The 18,551-nt window shown below is 38.9% G+C and overlaps 1 protein-coding gene across 1 annotated transcript in view; it reads right to left on the bottom strand.

Moving 5' to 3' along the window:
- Window positions 1–18,551, bottom strand: part of uxs1 (UDP-glucuronate decarboxylase 1) — a 48,758-nt gene that overhangs the window by 5,262 nt on the left and 24,945 nt on the right. Inside the window, exons 10-13 of the mRNA XM_034694271.1 lie at window positions 13,036–13,155; window positions 12,057–12,100; window positions 659–719; window positions 472–529 (exon numbers count right to left, since the gene is read on the bottom strand). Of these exons, the coding sequence (XP_034550162.1) occupies window positions 472–529; window positions 659–719; window positions 12,057–12,100; window positions 13,036–13,155 (283 nt within the window). The remainder of the gene's footprint in view (window positions 1–471; window positions 530–658; window positions 720–12,056; window positions 12,101–13,035; window positions 13,156–18,551) is intronic.

Here is an 18,551-nt window from a genome sequence, read left to right as displayed (position 1 = left end):
AATCGTTTAGTGGGAGGGAGCAGAGTCGAGGGGGATTGATGGTTCTGTGTCACATGTGCTGATAGAATTGTGTGAAGGTGATGTGACTGTCAGAGGTACGACCGGAGCTGACATACTTCATGTTCTGGCTACAGAGAAGCAACACCAGACAACTGCAGCTGTCACTACATGTGTCTATTGTTGGTGCAGATTGAGACATCATAATCTGGATGTCAAATATATGATGCACAAAATGCTACAAGACATAAAGGGTTAAATCCTGCACTGAGAAACAGATCAATTTCCGTGCGAGGGTCACCGTGAGAGAAGAGCAACTTATCTGTAAGAAGCAATGGGTAAGATAAAATAGACAATAGGACAAGTAGAGTGGGAGAAGGACATTAAGAGATAAGCATTCAGGCTGAGATGGCCAGGGTCAAGTGCTTGCAGAGACACAGAATTATAACAATCTTGATGGATGTGACACCTTACCGACAAGACTTTTGATGAGACGGGCAAACTCCAATATGGTGTGCTCCTCTGGGTTTCCCTGCAAACAGATTTCATAAACTTCCATCAGATCAGTGTCAACAAGAGGCAGACTCACCGAGCGTAGCGCTGGTAAATTGTCTGCCTGCAGAATTCATTTTCCACTCCAGTTTGCAAAGCATGAACTCACCAGATTGACTGGACTGCTGATGTTACTGTTCATCAAGAGCACGAGGCCGTTCACCAGGTCGCTGCAGAAACAAACAGACACAGGCAGAAATCTTAAAATCACTGTGGAACTTTACCTTATATGAGGGGCAGAGTATCATGTACGTTCACGAATGTGTACATCAGAAATATTCATTAACTGCCACAGACTAACAGTTGTTTTAATATTACTTTTATATCTTTAGTCTCATAATAATAATAATACATTTTATTTGGGGGCACCTTTCAAGTCACCCAAGGTCACCTTACAGAGAATAAAAACATTAATCATTAAAAAATCATTAAAACAAACAAGAAATAATACATAAAAAATAAAAACTAGTGAAGTGCACAGAGTCTGGTTGGAGTGAATATGCCAATTTGAACAGGTGAGTTTTGAGTTGGGATTTGAATGATGTGATGGAGTCTGATTGTCTTATGTGTTGGGGGGAGGGAGTTCCAGAGTCTGGATTCTGAGCAGCTGAAGTCTCAGGCACCCATGGTACTGAGGCGTGAAGGTGGGATGGTTGACTTGGCTCTCACCTCATCACGGTGGTACAAATGTTCTGACACTGTGAGAGAAATTTTAGCTTCAGTGTGTATTGATTGTCTTCTCTCACCTTTTCTATTTAGGACATATAACACCAGCACAGGTGCGCTAAAAGCTCTTTTGTGTAGCCATAGTCTACATGGGCCTCATTTCCCTCTCTTCGTCTCTTCTATCCCTCTTTCCAACCCCTACCCAGTCCAGGCAGATGTCTGTCTAACAGGAGTCTGGTTCTGCTCGAGGTTTCTGTCTGTTAAAGGAAGTTTGTCCTTGCCGCTGTAACTTGCTAAATGCTGCATGAGATAAAACTGAGTCCTGTCTATAAGATGGGACTGGATCTTATCCTTTCTTTAAGTTGGGTCTTTGTTAATAATTTAACACAGGGTACGGTCTACACCTGCTATGTTTGTAAAAGCATCTTGAGATCATGTTTGTCGTGATTTGGTGCTATATAAATAAAGATTGATTGATTGATTCAAACTACACACTGAAAGAAACAGAAAGTTCTGTGTATGTAATAAACAAAATAATACAGGGACATAATTAAAAGTGATGCAGCTCTGTGAGGCTGTACTGCGGCACACTCCTGCATCTGAAATGACCTAAGACTCAACCTAAGATGCTGACATGCAGATTTCTTCACGCTAACAACATAAACATGCTGATAAAACATGTATGTATTAATTGAAGCTAGGAGAGCGAGTACAATAAATAAATAAAGATCCCCTCTTGCTCATTTTCACTAGCGTTTTGAACATGTTCTGATGTTTCCCACACAGATACACACTTTAACATATCATTAGTACAATTCTGTCAACATGTGTTCGACTCTGACATTAGCAGGTGCATGCAAACAGAGATAATGATATGACAGACTACCTCACTAAACCACATGTTGAGGGTTGGTTGATGCAGGTTTATAAAAAGAAAGGTTAGCTCTACTTTTGCACAAATGTCAAATTTGCATTCATGAATATATACATGTTATACTAAGGGAAGTATTCTGTCTGTTCTGTTTAAATCAATGATGACACACTACAAAACAGAAACATTTCTCTGTAGATTACACTGCAATCAGAACAAACCAGCTGCCACAAAGATAATCCCAAAGTGGAATCAATCAACTATTGACAAATCCTTATCATGAAATGGTCCAACATGACCACCGTAGGGGAGGGGATTATTACAGTGGTGTTTTATTACTTTGCATGTGCTTATGTAAACACATGTAACATTTTAGGGAAATGTATGTTAAACCAATCAAATTATACAAAAGGGGCATTTTGTAATGATACAGTAGATTTTAGTGTAAAATACATAGACTGTATAAAATATGGATGTAGTATCCGTGACGTCACCCATCTGTTCCTGAGAGCTGTTTTGAAGCCAATCGATGGCGGCAGCGATATTGGAAATGTGGAACTCAACCAGGCAGAGTGTGACGTAAAGAGGCGGAGTTTGAACCTCCTAGCCAACAGCTATGTGTTCCTGTCCAGGAGTCAAGTCAGTCGTGTCCTTATTTTGGCAAAAACTCGTAGTCTTAATATTTTCTGAACCGTCTCGTAAGAAAAAAAATTCACCCCCCGTACAGTGTGTGCTGATAGAGAAATTAGCTACATAGAGCCAAGCTGTTTTTTGAACCAGGCTGTAAACATGTTTATTAATGCTGCAAAGATCGTCTTTTTTCCCATTCATGTCTGTGTGGTTTCCGGTGTTTCTGCAGCCAGCCTCAAGCGGATTCTCGATGAATTGCAGTTTATAACACTTCCACTTGGGCTTCATCCTTTGAGGCCGGAGATTGCCACTTGGTAAAATATGAGTTTAGCAACGTCTTGCACAATAATAAAACAAATAATAATGTTAGTTATGAAGTCGAAATTTTTCGCTTTGCAGAGGTTATTTGTGTGGTTTAAGGCAGTGCTTCCCAAACTTTTCAACCCACAACCCCCAAAATAGCAGTGCCGGAGACCAGCAACTCCCATTGTCCCTAGAGGCAGTTTAATATTCCTCACTGCAATGGGAATACACTGATAGGCCGATCCACAAATAGACTAAATTGAAAAATGAAAAAGGTCTAAGATACTTAATTAGCTGGTCGTAGAAAATTACACTACCTAAGTGCAAATGCTGTTGTCACCTCAGGGTTTTTTTTGACAACAAAGAAAGGTGGAAAACAGATAAAACATTATTTATTTACTGTATATGGTTTTATTGAAAATGTAACCACTATTTTGGTTTATATTTTTATAATTGTGGATAAAATATGCAACATTCAGTTGTTCTTGTTTTCACAAGGTATTTTGGGACCCCCTTATTGGGGTTTTTGCGACCTACCAGAAGGTCCGACCCCCACTTTGGGAACGACTGGTTTAAGGTAGTCAACATAGTTTTCATTCTATATTCTGAACTCAAACATTACCCCTTGATCCTTGAGGTCCAATACATTTGCTAAATGCATTTTCTTTTCATTAGATTTTATTTAACCTTTATTTAACCAGGTAAGTCATTAAGAACAAATTCTTTTTTACAGTGATGACCTGGCAAAAGGCACAGCCTTTTGAGGGGTAAAGGGTTAGGGAAAATAGTAATGAAATAAACACAAGGGTAAAAACATAAAAGACAAGTTAAACATGACAGGACAGAACAGAGCAAACAACGAACAGCGTCAGCAGGAGTCCAGGATTTAAAGGATTAAAAGCAGGTGCAGGAGTGTTTAAGAGTGTCCGTGAGAGAGTTCCTGAAGGCTGATTTTGAGATGTAGTTTTAAAGTTTTCTGTAAATTGTTCCAGTCTGTGGGCACAGCAGACTGAAATGATGACTGACCGATGACTGACTGTGTTTTGGGGATTTTCAGCAGGATCAGGTTGGTTGAACCTGTGTTGTAAGTGGCAGGTGCAGATTGTAACAGGCTACATAGATACGGAGGTGACAGTCCAAGGAGAGTTCTGTATATGAGCATGTACCAGTGTATTTCACGGCGGGTGTGTAAGGATGGCCAGTTTACAGAGGAGTATAAAGTGCAGTGGTGAGTTCTGAAATGGGCATTTGTGGCGAATCGATGGCAGAGTGACAGAGAGCCTCATCAAGATGTTTTTTTCCCACACTATTTCAACCATGCATTGTTTGAATGCTTTTATGGCACTAATGCTTGTTGCTGTTTTTTTTGTTTAATTATTTAAATATTGTTTACCACCAACAGCTTGCAATCAGCTGAAAATGTGAAATCAATGTCAGGATTATGTCACAAAGGCTATCATAGGCTACATTACAAGAACTAACAGTAATCCACTTACTAAATTAGGCTCCATGGAGCTGGCGGAAAAAATCGTCATTGTAACATTTAGCAGCACACGTGGTGCCGTTCTGCTTGACTAGTTTTCAATTAGTGGCCTCTGATCTAGATTAACTAGATCAAGCGTTCAATAAGGGTCGACAAGAGGTCAGAGAATTTATGGTGAGGGTAATTCATGCACTCATTCTTGTTAGCTGGAGAGCCTGAGAGAACATGAGAAACGTGTAAAAGAACACACATAAACACAATACAGGTCTCTCCTGGTTGACAAGATCTGAATCAGCTCTTTCTGTTGAACATACTTCATTAGTGAAAAGCATCGACTAATAGCAGTCAATAAAAACAGCATTCTATTCATTCTAACATCATTCTAACCAAGAGACTTCTATTTAGTAACAGGAGGATTCAGGCCCTATTGTTCTGAAAACAAAACTGCTCTCACTGAAAGGTGAAGACTATCTAATACGAATGTGACCAGTATGTGGGTCTTTCATGACCTGAAGGTTAACTGCTCATACATTTCATGACTATGGAAATAATTTCATTGAACAGCAACAATATTTCATCAAAGACAGGATATTTCATGAAACACGAAAAGATTTTACAAAATGCAAAAACATTTGAAAGAATTCTCTTATTTTCCAATTTTTTTGCAAAAGGTTTTTCAATTAATTAATTTGTGACAGGTTGCTTTTAGTTAAGTGAAGTATTTTTGTTTTGTGAAATTTCTTTTGAGTTTTGCCCTTTGTGAATTTTCTTGATTTCTAATGATTTTTTTTGTATTTTGTGATTTTTTGTTGTTTAATTAAATAATTTTCCATTTGCATTCAATGTTCTTTGGTTCATTAATTTTTTTTTTGCATTTACTGAATTGTTTTTTTGTATTCTATCAAATATTATTGCACTTTGTAAAATGTTTTTTGAGTTTCATGAATTTTTTTTTTGCATTTTAAAAGAAATGTTTCATATTTCATGGAATTTTTTTACATTTTGTTTTTTTCTCATTTTTATGTTTTTTTTGTTATAATCCAAATGTTCTATATTTTATGATAGTTTTTTTTCCCTTTAAGTCCAAAAAATTGCACAGGATCAATTAAAACACTCAGCACCATCTTCATCTGTGACGGTGTTGAGAGTGGGATGTGTTGAGGAACTGAAGTCCCTGCCAAAGATTGGCTGCTGCTCTAATACGGTAAGAAATAGATAAAATAATTACTCTTTTTTACCCTCTAATCTTTAACTCAATATTTTTCTGTATACAACCTGCCATTGAAGTCTGTGTTTAAAGAGCTTTTTTCTCTTTTACCTATTGAGTGTTTTGTGCAGCAGTGTAATAATTCCTTTGCACCAACGTAGACCGTAAAAGCACTTTGACAGGAACCAAATATAAGTCATTGTTATCAGCAGAACCAGGCCTCCGAGTCTTAACAGCTGCTAAAAGAAACTCCTGTCAGTTAAGCACAACTAGCCGCTTCATAAGAGCCTGGATTGGATAATCATCATTTCCTACATTGTCTGAGCGGAAGTGAGGAAGTGTTTTTCATTAAGAACAGGCAATTAGCGGAAGAAGAACGAGAACCTTATTTCCTCTTTTTTAATTTTCTGCTTTCATCTCTGGAGTTCTCCTCCTGCATTAAGCTATGAGCTGGAGACATCTTTTGCAAGTATTATTGACTCACGAGGTTTTATATAGCATGCATTCTCTGGGCTAATGACATCAAGATCCTGCTCCATTAATTTTAAATTTGTCCGTCTTCCTTCATTCATTATGCATATTTTCTCTCCAAGGCGTAAGGGGATCATGTGTTTAGTATGGTGTGTGAGCAAGACAGCGAGTGTGTGATTGTTTCTATTTGTCTATAACTATCCTAGCACATAACTGGATTAATCAGAATTGAATGTTGCGTTTAACCTTTGGCCTGTTTGCTCAATGAGGTCTTGTGCTTGCAGTGATTCACTAGTTTTAAAACAACTGCTGTATTGGTTGTTTTACTCCATCATTGATGAGCAACGAGCACAGCTCATTTTGTTGTTGTTGTTGCAAAAAATGCAACTCTCAACAGAGGTGAGATGGCAGCATAATGGCCACTTATTAGCTACATCCATCATCAGGTCCAGAAAAAAACAGGATGTTGAATGATTTCTACAAAGAAAAAGCCATTGAGATGATTTCAAGGTCACAGGAAGATGATGCTGTACAAAACTCAAGGGCAGACACATGCTGTTGCAAATGTATGGTGTCTTGTACCAACAGTACGACCTTGCAACAGCAATAAAAACAAGTGTATGATTACAGGTTGAGCCTTTTCATCAATGAATGGGTGGTTCTTAAAGTATCTTCTGTCTAAAGCTGTTTTTTTTTAAGTAAAAACTTCTCCTTCAAGTACTGAGAAATCCCAGCAGCATCTGAAGGCAGCACGACTTAATATGTTGATTAATCAGCAGCCTCAGATAAGAGCTGTGCTGAAGCGCAGGGCTGTTACACACAGCTGTTCATTGTCTACCTTCATCCATCATCTGAAGACAACACCAGGATGACATGTTGTATCTATGTTGAACCATGTACCTCAGACTGGTGGGTTGTAACTACTTATTTCATTTTCTTATGAAGGGGACATCCTGTAACAGATCCAAATCTCTTAAACAACTTTCTATCCTTGAAAAATCCGACAGTGAAAGATGTTGCTGTTTTCTAACATTAATTCTTAAAGCCTGGTTTATATTTTTGCGTTATTCCTCTGCCATGGTGGCCGACGAAGATGGGCTTTGTGTCACGCTGCAATAATCCGCAGAGAGCAGTATGATCTTTTTGATGGCGGCTCGCCCGTTTCCAGTCCGGTTACATTATCTGATGCTTTGTCACATTGGAGCTGATACATGTTGCCGTTTAAATTATCATACACCTCTTTATTCTTACATGGAAGAATTAAGAGGAGACGTCAGAGAAGATGGCAACTCCGGAAGTGCTGTTAATGCAGGAAATACAATGCCGACCAGCGAAACAATCACAGACTGCAGACACTACTCCTACTACTACTATCCGTCTCACCACTATCGTCTCTCTCTCTCTTCATCTCCCTCTATCCTTCTGTCCAACCCAAACTCAGTCCAGGCAGATGGCTGTCTAACATGAGTCTTGTTCTGCTCCAGGTTTCTGTCTGTTAAAGGAAGTTTGTCCTTGCTGCTATAACTTGCTAAATGCTACAAAGTGCTCTGCTCATAGTGGATTAAGATGAGATAAGATGAGTCCTTCCTGTAAGATGGGACTTGATCTTATCCTGTCTTGATGTTAGATCTTTGTTAATAACAGAACAGAGAGTACGGTGTATACCTGCTCTGTTTATACAGCATCTTGAGATAACATTGGCAGTGATTTGGCACTTTATGAATAAAGATTGATTGATATTAAACATTAAAACTAGAACTAGAATTGCAACAGCCCCCATGATGGTATACATTTGATCTTCACATCTATTGTTTTATTAACTTTTATCACATTAGTAAAAAAAAAAAACCTTAACATAAAGCATGATCTTTCCTTACTAAAACTACAACCTGACCTGTCAAAGATTGTTCTTTGAAAGAGAGGGGGGTTTAACTTAAGAGGGAAGTTGAGATTAAAGATGGTGAGTGTTCGGACCAGAAGGAAAAGTTTTTGTATTTCAATCTGTGGTGTAAAACTGTGGAACAGTCTCAATATGGAGCTACAGCAATGTGAGAACATAATCCAGTTCAAGAAGAAGTATAAAGAAATGATTCTCACGAGATACAAGGAGGAAGACAAGTGTTGAGAATCACGATGGTATTACTTTTGACTTTTGACTTGTGGGAGTGCACTAGTATAATACCAGATAATAGTGAATGAAGGGGTAGGATTAGATGAGTTTTAACTTCTTCCTACTCCTTTTTGCCCTTGAAAAGTAAAATGTTTCAGTGCTTGCTAATGGAACTGGTTGATTTTGTTTCTTTTGTACAACTATATCTTTTTTTTCTTGTATGTTTTTATAACTATTACTTATTTTCTACTTGTATGGTTTTTTTTTCTATTTTACTTTTACATGTTGGAAATAAAGACATCAAATCAAATCAAAACCTGTTCATTGGTTGTTCCCAAAACCATTTGAAAACAAAGGACTTGGCTCCCTCAGTTAATCAAAGGCTCTGAGTTTTATTACAATGTTTTTGAATTTCATTGGTGAACACAGAGAGTGGAATTAATAAAGTATTTCATTAAAGTAAAGCAGCAGATTGAGATAGTTCTCGTAACAGCGGGAAGGCCAGTTAACTCTGTTTCTCTGATTCTTGTAGTTAATTGGCAGGGATGTTTTTCAATACTTGTTTCTGATCCACTTTTTTTTTCTGTTTATCAGCCTGATTTGAAATCCTAATTAAATAAAAATCAAAAGTCCCTGAGTGCACTGAACATTAATGAGCGCTGTATCTGGGTAAATTGAACAAAATCTGTTAAAACTGTGTAAAGCTTCATGTTGCGGCCTGCCCTCGAATCACTTCATTTAAACTAAAGAACAAGAAGACACCACTGTGAGAGGAAGGAGGCGTTCGTTTCTTTGAAAACACGATTGTTTTGACTGACAGTGTTTGTAATGAAGGTCATTTGAAGTTTGAGAGAATTTCTCTTTAAGGACACTTTTCGTGACGACCTTGGCTTTACTCTGCCTACAGAAGAGGGAAAAACAACATCACACTAAAGGGATGGGCAGAAGGTGAATTCTTAATAGAGATACGAGAGCTTCAAATGCTCTTTGTCTCTGTTCTTTCGGCTTCAAAGTGATCAAACTAATCTCATCATCACCTGCACACAAACCACTAAACAACTCTTTTAACATGCAACAGGCGAATATATCAGCTCCACCAGGCAGGTCACCGCACACATGTTGGTATTTAGCTTAAAAGTTCAAAGTCACATTAAAAGCAGAAAATCAGTCTAAGCATCAACATCCACACAAGCCTTTGATAAAAGCCGAAGAAATCTTCTCGTGCTGGTGGTAGTGACTAACACTGCATAAGCTATGTAAAGGCATAGTATAATCAAATGTCATTATTATGGCTGTCAAATTATTTTGAATCATGATCAATCACATGATTAAAATCCCATAATTTTATATTCCTTATTTATTCTATTTCATGTTTTATTTTGGGGGCTTGCACACCTTTTATCAAGAGAGGAGAGGAAAGTGGCTACAGCAGGAAAACAAAGGCACTTTTTGACCGCAGGAACTTTACCCCGGAACTAGGGACTTTACCCCTGAACTACGTGCGTTTCGACTGGAGGAATCTATATTTAGTTCAGAGGTAGATAATCCCCCCCTGAAAAGCCCCTGCTTTGGTGGGTAGTACTTTTCAAAGGTCCTGGGACTTTCGGTTGAACGTAACAGTGTTTGTGGAGTTTACGCAGTTGTTCAAAAACAGAGGGAGTTCCTGGAAATGCATACTAGTTTTTTGTTTTTTTTCCTATTCTATATATTAAGTTCTATTTTTTGGGCTTTTAAACCTTTATTTATAGAGGAGAGGACAGTGGATAGTGTATGAAACCGGGAGAGAGTGGGGGATTGACATTCGGGGAAAGAGGCCGGAGGCTGGATTCGAACCCAGGCCACCCACTACATGGGCGTGCAACTTAACCATTAGGCAAAGTCTGCGCCCAGCTTAGTTTTTTATTAAGATTTCAAAATATTATTTAATAATTTTTTTTCCCTCCATACATCACTGGCCTGATTTGCACAACCTAACCGGGACTTCAGCCCGCGGTCGAAATGCAGACAACAATGGGGGCACAGGAACCTTTTAGTTCTGGGGGCTCAAAGACCCCGGAACTCTTGGTCGAAATGCACCTCAAGAGAGAGAGTGGGGAATGACATGCGGGAAAGGGGCCACAGGCTGGAATCGAACCTAGGCTATACGGGCACCCTATTATTTTATGTTTCAAAAAACAGTTTTTAAGTCCATAATAACATTTAAAAGCAATCCTTGCCATCCTAAGGAGGCCCAAGTCTTCCATAGTGTTGAATGGCCTGCTGACAGTTTCCACCAAGTTAGTACGCTTTGTAGTACCAATGTTAACAGTTGATCAAGTATCGATTCAGTGATTGTTGAAATTACTCAATCTCGTTTTTTTGTTTTGGAATTTCCGTCATGTGGTACAAACATCTTGCGGGCTCATATTTAATTTAACCAACAGGGAGGTGTTTTACGATTAAAGCATGTCTCGATGTGAATCAGCGGAGAAGCTTAGCTAGGGGATGCGGCTGTGCAACAGGTCTCCACAAGCACTTTATTTCTCGGCCGCTGGACTGATTATGACCTGGCTGCGCTCTTGGCTGACACCTAACCACATACACATGCTTATTTTTTTCAAAAAGGATGAGTAGGCAGAACACTGGGCATTGTGAGTCTGAAATATTTACTCGTCAGTTCTCTTGTTACAGTAAATCCACATGTTGTATTCTGAGCCTCCGCTTTATTTGACTGTACGTCTGCAGAGATGAATTTTGAGCCTGCTTCACGTTGGTAGTCAGCGTGGAGCAGGCTTCACTTTGTACGACTCAATCATAGACCGTATAATAAATGGATGTAGTCTCCATGACATCACTCATCTGTCTGTCCGGAGACATATTGGAAATGCTGAACTCAACATTACTTCCGTCAAGCTAGTGTAAGGTAAAGAGGCGGGGTTTGAGCCTCCTCATCAACAGCTACAGTGTTCCCGCCTGTCAATCAAGCCAGTCATATCCTTAAATGGGCAAAACTCTTAATCTTAGTGTGTGCCGATAGAGAAATGAGCTATACAGACCAAAGCTGTTTTTGGAACCAGGCTGTAAACATGTTTATTAATGCTGCAAAGATCGTCTTTTTTGAAATGGTGTGTATGTGGTTTCCGGTGTTCCTGCAGCCAGCCTCATGCGGACCCTAAATGAATGAGGTTCATAACACTTCTGCATAGGCTTCATATTTGAGACCAACGGTTGCCGCCTGGTGTCTATATGATCTGTTGCTATTCAATACCGTCAATTATGTACACTGTGTCTCTAAGGAAAATTGATTTCGGGGAAAAACCACATTTGACATGGAAAACATTTCAGATTTTTTAGTGATTCATCGATAATTGATCGTTAACATTTCCAGAGATCGATCACAGAGATTACTTAAAATTGACATTCCTACTCTGTAGTTAACTTCTTTGATCTAGTTTCATCCACAGGTCGGTCGTGATCTGCACATTACAGAATACTTTTCTGCCAGCGTTTGAATCCCTTTGACACAAAGTGCATATTCCTTTTGAGATGTCAACTGAGCCACCTGGGAGATCTTTTTAATTATATGGTTATTTTCCATCAGGTAAGGGCTGCAGCAATTTAAAAAAAATGTGTTCATTTCAGAATTGAATCACATCAGGATTGACGCTGACAGTCAAAGTGATTACATACAGTAAAATTATGATGACTCATTTTTAATGATATAAGGACTGAAATGCAGCAGTTTTTTTGATTGATGTATGAGACACTTTTGATGAAGCAGTCTTACCTCACATACTGAAAGGCTCTCGTTTGTGAACCAGTACCGTACACCTGAAAGAGAAACAAGGTGATTATCATTTCATCGCATTATGCACACACAAAAAAAAAACTCATGACATTGTAAATAACATGTTATAATTTCAGCAGCTAAAATTAATTTTATATTTTTTAAATGATTGTTACAAAAATGACCTATTTGTAATTTCAGATCAGCCTTTTTCCTCTGAAAGTTTTAGTTTTTAATAGCAATAATAATAATAATAATAATAATAACTGCTATTTATATAGCGCCTTTCAAGAAACCCAAGGTCGCTTCACAGGGTCAGGTAGGGGGTCTGGGGGGTAGGTGGGGATAACACTAACGGGGAGAGGCCTTGAGGAAAAAGTGCGTTTTGACTGCTTTCTTAAAAGTGTCCAGGGTTGGGGTGCTGCGGATGTACTTAACAGGGAGCTAGTGGTGGGAAATGAGAGTGGGGGTGATGTGCTGCCAGGGCTTGGTGTGCGTGAGAACCCTGGCAGTTGAGTTCTGCATGTATTGGAGCCTGTCCAGGGCATTGCTGGGTACCCCGAACAGGACTCAGTAATCCAGCCTGAAGGTAATGAAAGCATGGATGAGGGTCTGGGCAAAATGATGAAAGTATTTTTTCCTCCTAAGAGACATACATCAATCTCAGTGTAGTGCATCATTATCTACTGCTATGAAACTGTTTATTATATACTCCATTTGACTCATATCATCAGAGGACCTACATCCTGATTAAAAACAAAAAAGTGTCTAAATTCTATATAATTTATGTAAATAATGTTCAATCAATAAGCGGTAGGGAGATAAACAATGCAGGCTTAGACATGGATCACTTACACTCTCAGTAGAATTAACTAACTTTACCACTTTCGCTGAACAAAAAGAGTCCAACAGAGGTTTGATTAAGCCCCTGATTAATGAGATGAGAGCACATAATCATTAGAATGCTTTAAATACGTACAGTGAGAGGTTCTCCCTGAAGAGCCTGCAGGATGAAGTTGCTGACTACACGCCCATCATTCATGTGCATCCGGGAGCCGAACGTGTTGAAGATTCTTGCCACCCTCACCTCTACTCCTTCCTGCGAGCAGATTAAAAAAAAAAAGAGAATGAAGTTTAGTCATTGATAAGTTCACTTTTCAATCACTTGTTTTATTATTCGACATGTTGCACATTGTTGAACACTTTGCAGCATTTTCTGTGATATTGAGTGTTTTTCTTAACGTGCATAGTAAGAACAGGATTATTTTCTGCCACTGAAATACTGTGTATGCATCTGAAATATAGTTATTAACTCATATGTACAAGGACTGCTGCTGGTAGTGATTTAATGCTACTGTATATAACCCTTATAAATATATAATTCTATGAAGACTGATGAGCTGATGGAGCATTGAGCTCCCCTAATGATCAAATATCTGCAGCATGTATGGAACACATTTCGTACACTACATATGTTTGGTTTATATAGTGTCTTGTTATTCTAAATATTACATGATAACGTGGAGGATCGGATTAGTCAACCAATACAGTATTTAACAATAATTTGAAGGGAAACATAAAATTAGTTCATAAAAATCACTGCATGTCATTTATTTTCTCACATTTTTGAAACTTCGTATTTTTTTCTAGTATTATTTATTTTCCGACCACAGTCAGCATGTCCTGTTTAAATCTAAACCAAGTATCTAGCTGTCTCCAAATAAACTGGAAATAGTTGAAACAGCAAATCTGTACCAAGCGGCAACCTCCGGCCGTGAAAATTGAAGCCAATGCAGAAGTATTAAAAACTGCAGTTCCTCGAGTGTCCACTTGAGGCTGGCTCTGGAAGTACTGGAAACCACACACACATCAATTGAAAAAAAACTATCTTTACAGCAGAAATAAACACATTTAAAGCCTGGTAAAAAATACAAGTGTAGTCTGGATAGCTCATTTCTCAATCAGCACACATGTACAGGGCGTAAATATTTTCATAACACGGCAGTATAGAAGATATTAAGATGACAAGTCTTCCATTATGAGAGGCACAGCTGACTTAATTGACAGGCGGGGACACTAGCTGTTGGCGAGGAGTCTCAAAGCCCGCCTCTTTACCTCACACTAGCTCGACAGCAGTTAGGTTGTGTTCAGCATTTCCAATATGGCTTCTGCTGATGATTGGCTTCAAAACAGCGCTTTAGAAACAGATGGGTGGAGTCATGGATAATACGTCCATTTATTATACAGTCTATGATTTGTACACGAACATTTGGAAACCATTAATTAACATTTACTGGGTGTGTTAACCTCTGTGTTGTCTCTCGTCACCAATTCTGTGTGTGGCTATCATCAGGATCTCAGGGCCCAGGAAAGAGGATGTCAGGTTTTCTTGCTTTAGAATTTCAGCATGTGATATGGTTCTTTTGGCTTCATAAAGCTGGGGAACCCCAGCAGGCATTGGGGAAATGGTTGGTAGAAGAGGGTTGGCATCTTCAAGTCTAAGGTCAACCAGAAAATGCTGGATTGCCTCCTTCTCAGAGTCTCTGCTTTAGGTGAATAAGTTCAAATGTCATGTTCCCAAATGAGGGTAATATGGATGTGAGATTGATAGGTTGGTGCAGCAACAGCAATGACACGGGCAATCTACCAGACCACTATGGTGAAGAGGAAGCTTAGCCTAGAGGCACAGCTTTCAATTTACAAGTCGATCTACATTCCAACCCTTAACCATCATCATGAGCTTTGGTTAGTGACCGAGAGAATGAGCTCTCAACTAACAGTGAGGGGAATGAGTTTCCTTGAAAAGCTGGCTGGGATCAGCCTCGGAGATAAGGTGGAAAGCCAAGACATCCGGAGGGAGCTCACAGTTGAGCCACAAATCCTTCCCCATTGAAAAGAGCCATTTGAGGTGGTTTAGTCATCTGATTAGGATTCCTACTGGCCGCCTCACTTTGTAAATTTTCCAGACGTGTCAACCTAGAAGAAGACCCGGTGTTCAGTCAGAGCACCTCAGACCTCGCTGAAGGGATTATATATCCTGTCTGGTCTGGAGACACCTCCCTCAGGAGGAGCAGTAAAACGATGGAGGATGGAGGACGGAGGATGGAGGAACGTCTGGTTTGACTTACTTCACCTGCTGCCACCGCAACCCGTCCCCTGATAAGCAGAAGCTTTGTGACAGTCATTTTTCCGCTCATCATTTTTTTGGTTTATGCCCAACAACTCCTCATAATTTTGATCCCCTGAATTATATTCAGTTCAATAGCTGTCCAAATCTATGTGAGCGTGTGAAGATGGTATCACGTGGAGAGTCGCCATTACACGCTACTCTATGCAACAAATGAAGAGTACCCCTGCAGGCGTATAACTAGCCTCCACACTGTCTTTTTAAAGGTTATCAGAACAATTTGCGTCAATTGCTTCCTTGCCTATTAGCCATGTCCTACAAAGACCATTAAGCATTAGTGAGATACTTACATTCAATGATTCTGAAGTGGAATTAACAGCTTTATGTGAGAGTGAGAGGAAATTAAACTGACCTCCCCAGGTAAAATAGTCCCCAGGTGACAATGACTCCAGGAGCTCTGTGTGGACTCTCAGCGAAAGAGTGAATAAATAAGGCCAACTACACCCTTCGTACTCACAGCTGTAGAAAACACTTCCTTTTTGAAAATCCAGGGCCTTCATGTGTCAGGCTCAGGCATCAATACACACTACTTGGATGGAATGAGGGCGCGTTTTAGCTTGTATAGCATGAATAAAAACATGAATATTATGGAGATTGTTTTTGATAACGCAGAACAGGAAATTCAATAGTCACAGGCCTCCAGTACACTCAGTCTGGTGGAGAACAAGGACACAATGGGGACGACACGACATGATGGAGAGTTCTTGGAAGGTGTGTAAACAGAAAAGATGGTGTGTGTGTGTGTGTGTGTGTGTGTGTGTGTGTGTGTGTGTGTGTGTGTGTGTGTGTGTATGTGTGTGTGTGTGTGTGTGTGTGTGTGTGTGTGTGTGTGTGTGTGTATCTGGATAGCTTGTTTTAGTACTACAACAATAGTCTACACACCTAATCAGCGTATTCACACCTTGAACACAGAGTAATGAGCTTAAAGCAGAATGTCATTGACATCAGCTTTAATCAAAGGATGTTCTTCACTGACTATCCCAATGCTTGTCACTACACACTAATTATTTTTAAGGTTGCCTTTTAAATTCTTCTAATGATCTGCTAGTGTCCTGTTGCCCTTTCTAATAAGCAACCACATTGCCTTCAGGTTATTAGGATCTTAATGTATGTTGCTGACACATACAGAACTCTCCAATTAGACAGCTCGCGGGAGATCCACATGGATGAAAAGAAAAAAAACAACATACAATTTTCATGAGAATTCAAGCACAGGATGTTGAGGTAATAAGCAGGAAATAGAGCTCCTTCAACCGTTTACAAAAGGGAAACAGTCCCAGAAACTAGCTTTGGTAATTGGCATGTGTATAGATGGGACATGACAATACTATAGATTGATTTAGTTGGAATGTGCTGTTATCTGTGTGTTTGTGTGTATGTGTGTTTGTGTGTATGTTAGATAGAGAGAAATGATAAGCGAGATTCAAAACGAGAAGGGCTGGCAGGGGAAACAATCTTTTGAGACTTTATTTCTGTTTCAGTGCACAACCATATTGGAATAATCTATAAGGAAAATGCAATTTTCAGTTTCGTTGCCAGAGGTTTCTTATAGGGGTTACAAAAAAAAACATATACCAGGCTTTGTGAGAACATGTGTGAGATACACGGAGCAGAGCACATGGTTAGGTCTTATTCCAGTGCAGACTAACAAGCTGGTAAAAAATTAAACCTGCTTTTTCCAATTCATGACATAAATAATTAACTACCATTTGTAGCTGATGCAGCTTATCACGTTTTCAGTTTGTATCTGCAGATAGTGAACTCGGATTATCATGCACTGCCCTTTGAGCCAAAAATGTTAAATAAGGTAATTTTGAATTAAGTCCCTTTCTGAGGTTTAAACTTTAAAAAGCAGATCAAAATGTTGTAAGAAAGCTACGCCTTAATTCAATTCCTTCAATCAGTGAAGCGCAAAGGATCTCTCTCTTTTATTGGTCCACAATAACTACTACTAGTCAAAAAAAGTCTTGGCATAATCATTTTATGCTCCTTAAAGGAGATGGATAACGTATATTTCAGGTTTCAAAAATGTATGATTGTTGCTGTGTATGAAAGTGGAATAAGAGCTATTTGAATCCATCCTACTTTATTTACTTATCTGGTTCAAATTTCATTCAATTTTAAAGTCATATACTGTCTTATTTTAAATGATTATAGACATATATATTATTTATTCAGTTAGTTTTTTTTTATTTAAATTTATTGTGGATTATTTCATTGTTTATCTAGTTATTAATTACATCTTAATTCAGTGATTTTTAAAGATTACCTCTCAGCATTTTAGTATTTTATTCAGTTTTACTTTGTTGTATTTACGTTAAAAATTGCATCTTAGTCTCATTTACTGGCTTTAGCTTTTAGTATTTTTTTTTATCTTATTATATCTTATCTTATTATTTTATTTTGGTGAGCTTAATTTCCAATCTTGAGTTTCAACATATTATTTTAACATTTTATTTTACCTCCATTGTTTCCTCATTAACATATCATTAGAGCGTTTCCTCAGTTTGTCAGCAACTTTTTCTTCATTTTTTACATCATATTCTTAACAGTGCATATAGTCCAGATCAGAGTCTAAAAAGCTCTCACCACGGGGGCTCTGACAAGCAAAAGAATTAATGTATATGTGCTGTAGCATCCGTCCGGACGCTGTAGGGATGACAAGCCGTGAACATGTTGAGCTTTAATAACTGGTTACTGTCGGCCATGATCACGCCAACCAACAAAGCAACAATCAATGTTTGAATGAATGAATGAAAAACTTCTCCTCTTGTCTCTCCTCTCTCCCGCTCGCACACTCTACACCTCTCCTGATGCCTTCACTAACCGTCAACACTGTAGGTATTAAGAGCATCTACACTGAACACGTTTAACAAACAGTAGAGCTGTTACAGTTTTATATGTATTATAACTTTTCTCCTGTTATCGTGCCACCAGATCAACTGGATAATGCTAGCATGATAGTTGTGACTACTAACAGCAGCCATGTTTTTTTGTGTTTTTAACTTTCACTATGATAATGTTTTGTGAGGACCATTTTTGAATCAGTCACGATCATATGGTCGCAAGTCAGCGGCGCTCATGCATGTGAGTGGGGGGGGCGCCGTTTTGTAGGAGCTCCGAGGGAGGAGGGGAGGGGTTAGACGGAGTCATGAGGAAATGCTACATTCAAATTCATGCTAGTTTTCCGAGACTACCAACCCCAGCTTTAATAGATGTCTTTAAAAAAGAAAGGGCGACTGGGGTCCTCATTTGTGAGGGACGGTTGTTTAAAATGCTTGACTTGTGTGAGGCAGTAACTGAAAACA

The sequence above is a fragment of the Notolabrus celidotus genome, chromosome 10 (assembly GCF_009762535.1).
Source record: "Notolabrus celidotus isolate fNotCel1 chromosome 10, fNotCel1.pri, whole genome shotgun sequence".
Taxonomy (NCBI): domain Eukaryota; kingdom Metazoa; phylum Chordata; class Actinopteri; order Labriformes; family Labridae; genus Notolabrus; species Notolabrus celidotus.
The sequence above is the reverse complement of the archived record's forward strand: the minus strand, read 5'-3'. Positions and strand labels throughout refer to the sequence as shown.